At 35.9% G+C, this 11,067-nt stretch overlaps 1 protein-coding gene across 1 annotated transcript in view; it reads right to left on the reverse strand.

Moving 5' to 3' along the window:
- TRHDE (thyrotropin releasing hormone degrading enzyme) overlaps nt 1–11,067 on the reverse strand; it is a gene marked incomplete at its 5' end in the record, with an annotated part of 386,911 nt that overhangs the window by 42,794 nt on the left and 333,050 nt on the right. The window contains 3 exons of the mRNA XM_006759751.1: nt 5,254–5,361; nt 5,823–5,920; nt 8,078–8,225. Of these exons, the coding sequence (XP_006759814.1) occupies nt 5,254–5,361; nt 5,823–5,920; nt 8,078–8,225 (354 nt within the window). The remainder of the gene's footprint in view (nt 1–5,253; nt 5,362–5,822; nt 5,921–8,077; nt 8,226–11,067) is intronic.

Below are 11,067 nucleotides of genomic sequence, written 5' to 3' on the forward strand. Positions count from 1 at the left end.
CCATAAACTGAAATAGCCTCTGGAATGTCAAATCCATCCTTCTTTTTTTTTTTTTTTAATATATTTTATTGATTTCTTTCAGAGAGGAAACGAGAGAGATAGAGAGTTAGAAACATCGATGAAAGAGAAACATCCATCAGTTGCCTCCTGCAAACTCCCCACTGGGGATGTGCCCACAACCAAGGTACATGCCCTTGACCAGAATCGAACCTGGGCCCCTTGAGTCCGCAGGCCAATGCTCTATCCACTGAGCCAAACCAGTTAGGGCAATTAATTCCCTTATAATGTGCCTGAATTTCATGCACCGGGCTACTAGTAATATTAGTAACATTAGAGTTAATTGCATGAGTAGTGAGGTTTATGTATTATGTATGCTTTAAAACTCCACAGATGCTCCTCTTATAATTTTTATCATGAAATGGACTTGATTTTTCCAAATTCAACAAAAATTGCTAATTTGTTTCAATTCAATAAACATTTTTCATGACCCAGAATGTACAAGGTATTCTGTTGTATCACGTTATTTTTTTTTTAAGTACAGTGATCATACTGCTACCAATTTATATATGTTAGGGAGTAGATATCTATCTATTAAGTATATTTTTAATTAAATACTTTAAATCTTCATCTGTATTCGCTTAAAGCTTTAAATTGTACATTTTAACATTATTTGAAAAATAATACATTACTACAAAATTAATGGATTGTGTTATTGTGGACACATTTAATTTCAGGTTAAATTTTTATTCAAAGAAAACTTCATATTGCTATATTGTGATCTCTGTATACTTAACTGCAAATCTCAACAGTTTTTTTTTTGGTTGTTTGTTTATGTTTTTATTGATTGCAGAGAATAAGGGAAAGATAGAAACTTCAATGATGAGAGAGAGAATCATGGATTGGCTGCCTCCTGCACACGCCTACTGGGGATTAAGCCAGAAACCTGGGCATATGCCCTGACCCAGAATCTAACTGTGACCTCCTGGTTTATGAGTCGATACTCAATCACTGAGCCACACAGGCCAGGTTCAACAGTGTTTTGATACAGAGGTTTTCAAATGACAATTCACCTGCAATAATGACAGATTCCCTTATTTTACTCCATGAAGCTCAGGCTAATTATTTCTTGTTTATTTGCACCAAGCAGTGAAAGAAACCACTAGCTGTCCCCTTTCTTATGCTTTTGATCCAGACAAAAAGGCTAACATCTTTCTATATCTTTTTTTTACAGTGAAATTTTCAAGTCTCCAACCTCCCTTTGTATCTGTATTGTCAAGATCTTTTTATCTCTTGCATTGTTCTCTACCAAATGCTCAGCAATTTGTCTCTTTTCTGAAATGTGGTGTCTGCTGAACTTAGTCCCCAATTCACAGCCTAACAAGACCTGAATGTAGCTCAATATGTTTTTATGCATGACATCACCATTACAATTCAAAGCACTATGGCATTTGAATATTTTATCAGGAATCAGAGCATTTACTCATTCAATTCATCACCCACTGTAATTCTTGAATTTTTTTTTCTCTCTGCTGCTACCATTTCTAGCTTTTTATTGCACTTTTTGGTTTCATTGTCTTGCTCTGCATCAACTTAAACATTAATTTCATTTTTCTGAACCCAGTGTCACTGATGTAACCTATCTCCCCAGCGTATAAGATTAGGCTATATAGCAGCACAACACCCCAAATACTTCCATGCCTTGCTTTCTTTTAGATTTATTAACATAAATCCAGAGCATCTCCCAAAATATTTTATAAGTATACTATTACAGTACCTTGGAGGTTTTTTAAAAATTATTTTTAAGGTTCCACTTAAATGAAAGCAAGCAAATGAACAAAATTGACTGGTCTGTTGTTCCAGGCTCATTTAAGAAAAACTTGCAGTTCCCTTTATTGACTCAGTATAAGAAAGTTAAACTCAGAAAGAAAAAAAAAAAGTTAAACTCAGCACCAACTACAGGACTGCATTATTGTTTTATTATTAAGGTGTCATCCCAAAAATACAAATTAAACCTCCGATCTTCACACATAGGTTGCTCAGTGAGTATCATGTACCCTCGTACAGTAGGTCACTTGTATGTGCTGGGGCGTGTCATATGGTTGGTTGAGCAAATCTTAGTCAACACAGAGCTAGTTTCACTTAGCATGTTTACTTGCCCTATTACGAAGGAACACAAAGCAGGAAAGTATAAAAATGATGATGAAAATAACAAAAGCACCTTAAAGTATTAGGCCTAATTTTAATTGTTTTACCATGAAAAATGGCAGAGTTATCAAAACCAAAATGAGCTGACACCTTCATGAGCTTTCATTGATAAGGGATTATGGGAATGATGGGTTCTTCCAACTTGAAAGTCATAAAATGACAACAATCAAAGGAAACATCAATCTGTGTGTCTGCCTTCCTCTGGGAATGCCCATCTCTGCACTCTATATACTCATCAGACACACCTACCCATACCTTCAGTCTGACCTTCTCCATGTAACAGTCCTGCCCATCCTTCAAGAGGCAGATTTAGTCCTCCAAGGTCGCCATCCCTCCCTTCCTTGTGTTTTAACCCTATTCTTGCTTCAAAGTATCACTATTTGAGCTCTGCTTCTTCTCTGCTTTCCAGCTACCAGCTGGTATTGAGAGTCACTCAATAAAATTGTGTTAGGTGTATTATTTAAAAAATAGCATTTTCCCAAAGTTATATTTTTAAATGTAGGAAAAGATATTGGGCTTGAACACTCTAGAGAAATTATGGTAATGCAATGGTATGAGTCCAATTTTAATAAATGGTAAGAATATCCTATCTAATAATAGAAAAACATGGTAATTGACTGTACCTTTGCTACACCTCCCATTGGCTAATCAGCACAATATGCAAATTGACCCAACCAAGATGGCGGCCTGGCAGCCACGCAGATGAAGCAAGCAAGCTCCAGTGATGGAGGAAGCCAAGGTTCCCAGCTGCCTAGGCCCAGCTCTGAGCTCCAAAAGCAACAAAGTTTCAATTATAGAAGGTAAATAAATCCCAGAAGAAAAAGAAAAAGAAAAAAAGGAGAGGCTGGGAGCTTCAGTTGCTGGCCAGCCTGAAAACGGCCCTCAGCCCCTCATCCAGGCTGGCCAGGCACCCCAGTGGGGACCCCCACCTGAAGAGGGTGTGACCAGCTGAAAACAGCCATCAGTGCCTCATCCAAGCTGGCCAGGCACCCAAGTGGGACCCCCACCCTGACGCGGGATACCCTTTAGGGCAAACCAGCCGGCCCCACCCGTGCACCAGGCCTCTATCCTGTATAGTAAAAGGGTAATATGCAAACTGACCCTAACAGCAGAAAGACTGGGAATGACTGGTCACTAAGACACACACTGACCACCAGGGGGCAGACGCTCAATGCAGGAGCTGCCTTCTGGTGGTCAGTGCTCTCCCACATGGGGGCGCTCTGCTCTGCAGCTTAGGTCTGCTCCCCACTGGCAAGTGGACATCCCCCAAGGGCTGCTGGAGGGAATGTCTGATTGCCGGCTTAGGCCCAATCCCCTGGGGAACAGGCCTAAGCCAGCAGGTGGTCATCCCCTGAGGGGTCTCAGACTGCGAGAGGGCACAGGCTGGGCTAGGGACCTCCGCCCTCTCCCCCAGTACACAAATTTTTGTGCACCGGGCCTCTAGTATGTTCATAAGAGTAAATTCATTAAGTTGTTAAAAAACATCAGCTCTGAGAAAAGGCATGTGTTGATAAAAAAAAAAGAAAGAAAATCTACAAACAAAAAATAATCAAACAAAAAACAGGGGAAGAGAAACCACAATTTTTAAATAATGCATTTCACCTTTTTTTCTCATATGCACACATCACTATGTATCTTAATCAAATTTTGTATGATTTCACTTTGAATAAATACTTATGTTTTCATAGCTTACGTCAATGTGGTGGAATTAAAGGAGGTGGTAAAAATAGGAATAAAGTTTTTATAATATTTTAAGTCTGAATAATAGTTTTCAGAAGACTTAGCAAAAAAGATAATCATTAGTAAAGTTGAACGATGAAGATGCTTTAGTTCTAGGGAAGACTAATGACAGATTTAATCACTGTCTTCAAGTATTTGATGGATCGATTGGGAGATAATAATGATAAAATATTTTCCTTCTTGGCTCAGTATAAGACCAGAAATGATTAACTTAAAGGGCAAACAGGAAAATGCTAGAGAAGGTGAGATATTATGACAAATTACTAAGTAATACAGTAAAAGGTTTCCCTCAGAGTTTTAAAGCAGGATAACTACCTTTTGACCTGGAGTCAGATATGACAAATAAATCTAAATGATTCTCAACAAGGCCAATACCAATTTGTTTCATAAGTACGTTATATTCTCTGTGGTTCTCTATGCTCAACTAGAGCAAATCCATCGCCCATGGGGTCACCCCAGCCACTCAGATCAGGGGCCAGTTTATTGTGGCATGTAGAATAGAATCATCTGAACAAATTATCCCCTAGTTCCTCAGCCTTCTAATCAGACTCACCTTAATGCAGTGGCCAAAGGCTGGAGAGGACTGATTTAAATTACCCAAAATGCAAAAAGCAATAAAAAATATGATCTTTGGAAATATAAAGCCACCTAAGAAGGTTTAAAAAACTGCAATAAGAAGATCACTGACCTCTATTTTTTTATGTTGAATATTCTTTGCATTAACATTAATGAGTGACATTTAGTGTAATAGTCTTATTGAAAGTAATTATATTAAATAATTTTAACCTCCATAATGTATTAAAATACTGACTGTGAAATTCCAAGATAAGATCTAAGTTTAAGGTCTTTGTCAAGGGTCACTGAAAGAGTAAACATCTTTTTTATAACCTTTTTGTGTTTAGTTTTTAATATTAACACTATGCCCCCTTATATCATATGCTTGCAGTTGTTTAATGAATAAATACCACAACCTTTATAAACAACCTTAAAGTTTGGCCTACATTTAATTATTTTGTTCTCATGAGATAGCTATGCCATCAAAATTCAAAATAAATTGACACCGATAGATGATGAATAAGGGTCTGATTTTCTAGAGTTATTTCAAAACTCAATCAAACCTTGCAAAGATAAATGAATGCATTGTGGGTTGCATGATGTTGCCTAGTAAGCTGTGGACCTGAACCCAAGTTTTGCAGTGTCTTTTTTTCTTGTCCTGATTTTCTCCAGGAGATAAAGCGAAATGCATCCACTGAGAATCTGAAAGCATTATGAGGTCATATGGAAATTTCAGGATTTGGTTGCATTTACCTGTTCCTGTTGCTGGAAATCCAATCTGAAATAAGTGTCGATGCCTGTTGGTGACAGTGCTTGTTGCCAAAGCTACAGGCCAGCATTATAACTTCCCGACGGAGTTCTCTTATGTATCATCAGAGGGGAAAAAAATGAAAGCAGTGTTAATATCTAGGGAGAAACAGTAAGTCGTTACATTACACTATAGTAGATAATGAATAATTAGAAAAATAGTTTTCAGATATGGAAATCCTGATTTCTTGAGTGAGACAGGAAGAGTAGAAGTTAATCATATTAAAAATCTGCTCTGGAAACAGTTCTACTCGGAGGGGCATGGATTCAGAACTCAACCTCACAAAAAAAAAAAGCAGATCTTAAATTAAAACATAGCAAGGAAAGGCCTATGATCTCAGTACCAGGAGGTGGAAACTATATTCCCCACCAGCAGTCTTCCCAGGAAAGGGAAATAAAAGATGCAAAATGAGAGCAAGATCTTTTCAAGCTGCTAAAGTGACAATGGTACTAGTAGTATGTTATTGTACACTTCATTCAGGGGAAAAGAAGCAAGTAATAAAATAAAACAGTACTCATGTTGGTAGGACGCTTGAACAAGAGATCCATTGAAACTGTTCTTTGGCCATCCAAGCTTGATGTATGTTGTTGCAACTTGCCTTAAAATATATTCCTAAACGGGGATAGGGGAAATAAAGGTAATGTCAGTTTCAAACCTCTCCATAATGACAACTAAAATATATACTGAAATTAAAATATCTTCTAAATACTTTGAAATATATGTAAAATTTAGGCATGGTAATAATCTATTATAATTTTATTCAACTTAGTATTTCAAATATGAATAATAAGAATAAAATACAATTGCTATGATAGAAGTCCACTATTTACTTCTTATTGAATGATTTGCACTATTATTTTTATGTCAATTTTTATAGCAAAACAAAGAATTAGAAATAATGATAGTCATGCATACTTATATACAAATGTATGTGGATATAGTTTATTAAAATGAGTACCTAATATTTATGCATTTTATATTAATAGAGCATATTTAATGTAGGCTTATATGTAGACCCAGCCAATAGCTTACCATTGTTGAATCTGACATGCACAGAACAATCTTTAGTAAAGTGACATGGTATTCAAAGTCAATAACTCATTCAGCTCATAATATATTTAAATATTAATAGCAATGTAAGGTATGCTCTCCTAACTTTAATGTAGTCCTGAATTTCATCAAAGGAAGGAAAGCACTAAAATTACAGTAAAAGCAGTTCTTAACTTTTACTGAAATTGAGGTGTCTGATGCGATATACAAAAGTACAAATATATAGTAAAATGTATTTTACTTTTACAAAAGTTTAATATTGAAGTGTTTCTGTGTTGAGAAAAGGGAAGTTTAATAAGTCTTTCTCCAGCACAGAAAAATTATGCCACAACTGTAGTGACACATTTCTTTGCATGACTGTTTTAAGGGTTTGGACAAAACTAACAGTCAAACCAGAATTATCCCCATCCTATATAATAAAAGGCTAATACGCAAATTGACCAACTGGTGGAATGACCAGTTGCTATGACATGCACTGACCACCAAGGGGCAGATGCTCAACGCAGAAGCTGCCCCCTGGTGGTCAGTGCACTCCCACAGGGGAAGCGCTGCTCAGCCAGAAGCAGGGCTCGCGGCTAGTGAGTGCAGGGCAGTTGCGGGAGCCTCTCCCACTTCTGTGGCAATGCTAAGGACCTAAGCTGTCAGTCAAACATCTCCTGAGGGCTCCCAGACTGAGAGAGGGCGCAGGCCTGGCTGAGTCCCCCTGCCCCACCACCCCCCACCAAGTGCACAAATTCTGTGCATCAGGCCTCTAGTTTAAAAATAATTTAAAACAGGTGTTTTCATGTAGGTTTAGGATAAACTAAAAAGAGATAATTCTGATAGACATCAGACAATTTCGATGGTTCTAATAAATAGATTTTTATAGCTATGGTCATCGTAATTCCAAGTGTGTAGGTTAATTAACAGAAATAGAATAAGAAATAGAATAATTTTGTAAAACATAAGGAAGACTCTTAAAATAACTAAATGCAAATAAATAGTGCTCAAAGGTGATAAAAAGCACAGAGGTATATTCTCATCTGCAAAAGTCTCACTGGTGATAAGACATTTAGGAATCAAAAGCTCATTAGCACTACTTAATCTTATTCAAAATGATTATTACATTAGATTAGATGGTATCAGCAGTGCAATTTTGGTTTACCAGTCTTGCAACTTAGGAAATCTGGTCAGGTAACATTTTGAAATGTTTGTCATGTCTTCATGTCTATTTGGATTATCTGTTGTTTGCTTTCTTGTGTCCCCTCGGACCCAATTATGAATGGGTTTTTGCCTCAATGTTGATCTTATCCTTGTTAATTAAGGAAGTGAATTGAATTCACTATGCCCTCCCGGATAAAAATAATGACTGAGAGCCTCCACTGAAACTGTCTATAGTCTGTTAAGATCTTTGCAATCTTTCTACCCAGGTTAAGTCCTTTGTGAACATAGAACCCTTTAACTCTTGGAAAGTAAGTTTGAACTTTAAGAATTTGCCATGTATATTTGTTCTTAAATTCTGAGTCATTTAAGCTTCATTGATACTTTTAGGCCAGAACAAAAAGCAACTTATATTAAACTTCTTCAAGTAATTGTCATCACCGTTGCACAGAAAATCAGGGTACAAATGATGACATGAATTAGAAGGAATCAAAATAACTCAGGGTCAGCTGGCTAGAGTGGATAATGAGAAAATACTTTATCATCTGAAAATAGAAAGAAGAAAATGTATCTTCTTACATTGAAGACATTGTATTTCTCCATGCGGTCCAGTAATTTATCTAGAGGATAAAGAGCTCGGCTGGCAGCGTGCCAAGGAAGAAAATCCTTCTCCTCAGACAGGTATCGGATAATCTCCAGGGGAACACTCTGAGGCAAATAGCCAGCTCTGCATAGCCAGGAAACGTCCATGTTAATTATATGCAAAAAAGGTACATGATGATGCAAAAATGAAGATTTTACTTATGCAAATAAAAGGCAGAACGCAAGATTCATCATGGTATAAAGAAGACATACTCAGTGTTTTAAAACAAAATTACTCACTTTTTACATAAATATAGTTCTACTTAGGATGCCAATGCCCCTAAATATGTACAGAGTGGGACAGTTAAAGATTTATGTGAACATATAAACACCAACATGCATGGTTTTAGAAAGAAAGAATTGTGCAATTTGAATAAAATCAACTCTAGGTGTATTTCTTCAGAGAAACTCTTCAGAGGTCACAAGTCATTGAAAATAATTGATTGGGGAAATAAAATTTCCATTCCTCTGGCGTTCTCTTTACGTTTCATGTAGCTGTGTGTAATATTTAATATAGATTGCGTTCACAATGATCATCAAAATTAAAGTAGCAGCTTGGGGTTCTGACTATATCTGTGTTACTTTACCATATAAGCATTTTTCAAACCTGCCAGTTATTTTTAAAAAAATGCTTTCCACAGCACCTATGAAAAGCAGTTAGGTTTTAATAGGCTCCAAATTACAAAACTATTAAGAAAATAGACTCATCATTTATTATTTTTCTTTCAAAATAAATGTCATGTCATCTTGTGAACTAATGTTAGATACCTTGAAAATAGGAAACTGAAGCTTTTTTAAATTATCTGAACACTTGTTGCCTGCTTTTAAAGAGTTTATCCAAAAAAGGAGCCAAAAGCAGCATATATCTCTACTCCCTAGTAGAGTACATATAAAATCCTTGCAAATCAAAGCAATATAAATGACAATCCACAGTGCATTCAAAGATGGCCTTATCCTTGATGTCCCTGATGCATACATATAGTGACATGGTATATTTTGCTGTTTTTTTTTTACATTAATAATCAACTGAATGCAGACTTTTAGCACAGGCAACAGGTAAATATGAAAGTAACCAATACCCAGTTATCGCCTTTACCTACCTTTCACACTATTGCTCTTTTGTAGCATCGCAAGATTAGATGGACCTTTTTATGTGCATTTGGTAGAAGGTGGACAGGGAAGGAGCAAAGCCTTTGCTTATGATAAATTTTCCAGATTATGTAATCCTTACTCAATATGAAAAGCAAAAATTACTCTCAAGATGAATATTAACATGGAGCACTGTTTAGAATGTTTCTAATAAAAACCAATTTTCAAGATTGTGTTTCAGTTTTCTTTGAATTAAAAAAAACAAGTGCGTCACTCGTGATTTGGGTTCGCTCATGGTAGACTAGTAATATCAACCCCAGTTAACGTCTGATGTCAATAAGAATGGTGAGAATAACTCCAAAATTCCACATCATTTCAAAATTTTCTCAAATTTGTATGATTTGGAGTATTTCTAGACTTGTGCCACTTTTCTCACAGTTTCCATTTTATACATCTTCAATGAAATTAGGCTATGGTAACAGTTAAATAAGAAACTACCGTTTTTGCTAGTGTAGCATCTCAATAATAGTTAAATTTTACATTTAAGGGGTTCTCATCCACTGAAAAAGCAATACAATTGTTTAATAAAAAAATAACTATTTGCTTCTTTTCCTTAAAAGAAACATAGGTTTTAATATTTCAGATTTTGTAGTTTGTTTCCCCTTAACTTTTCATTCTAAATATTAAATAGCATAGCAATTAGAAATTTGCCTCCTCTAAAATTTTATAATCCACATGCCATGGATAATGTAATTTTAGAAATGAAGATTTACCTAGAAGTCATTATTCTTTTTTTAAAATAAGTCAGAAAATTACTTTATTAAAAAAGAAAATTTAGTTAAGTAACTAATTATTATGCATCTTCAAAAAAAATTTAAAAATCTGGAATGTTGCCTGGGTCTATTTTTCTCAGGGTTTAAACATACTTGGTTACATCAGTTACAACTTGTTGTTTTGATTTCATTTCTATAAATGGGTGGACATTATTCAATGATGTATGATTTGTGGGCAATATGTCTACAAATAGAAACCATGGCAACAAATGTTACCAAAGGAGGCTCTCCTTGAGAAAGAGCCTGAAACGACTAACGCTTCCTGTACAATTAAGCAAATAAATTCATCTCTTCAAGCTTCACATTCCTTATCTGCGAAATAAGAGGGCTGAACGGAGAGGCATTTTGTTTTAGCTCCAAAAGCCTTTTATTCAAATCTACTTATCTAAAATTTAACCTGCTGAGAAATAATTACAGTAACATGGGCATAATTTATTTGTTTAAAATATTGAAAAAATACTTTGTAATTTTTATATTTTTCATTCTTTAATTGTTTAATATGTACAAGTCTAAGAGGACGTGGATCTAGTTTTTATAAAACACTGACATGGTGTAAAAAAAAAAATAAAAGTAAAGAAAGCTTGATAGGAATTCCAAATAATGGCAAGGCATTAGATAGAGATTGGGAGCAAGTTCTGTTTTGATTTCTTATGGCAAAAACTGCTAGCTGCTCACCAAAATCCATACTCTCCTTTGCTTCCTAGGATAGAGCACAATCCCCATTCCCTAGGTTGTTAAATGTGGTCATGTGACCTTAGCCCAGGGGTCCTCAAACTTTTTAAACAGGGGGCCAGTTCACTGTCCCTCAGACCGTTGGAGGGCCGGACTATAGTGTTTTTTTTAAAAAAAAACTATGAACAAATTCCTATGCACACTGCACATATCTTATTTTGAAGTAAAAAAAACAAAACGGGAACAAATACAATATTTGTATTTGCATGTGGCCCGCAGGCCGTAGTTGAGGACCCCTGCCCTAGCATGTGGAGTAGAACTGGGAGTAGGGGA

This window comes from Myotis davidii, unplaced genomic scaffold, assembly GCF_000327345.1.
Source record: "Myotis davidii unplaced genomic scaffold, ASM32734v1 scaffold54, whole genome shotgun sequence".
Lineage (NCBI taxonomy): Eukaryota > Metazoa > Chordata > Mammalia > Chiroptera > Vespertilionidae > Myotis > Myotis davidii.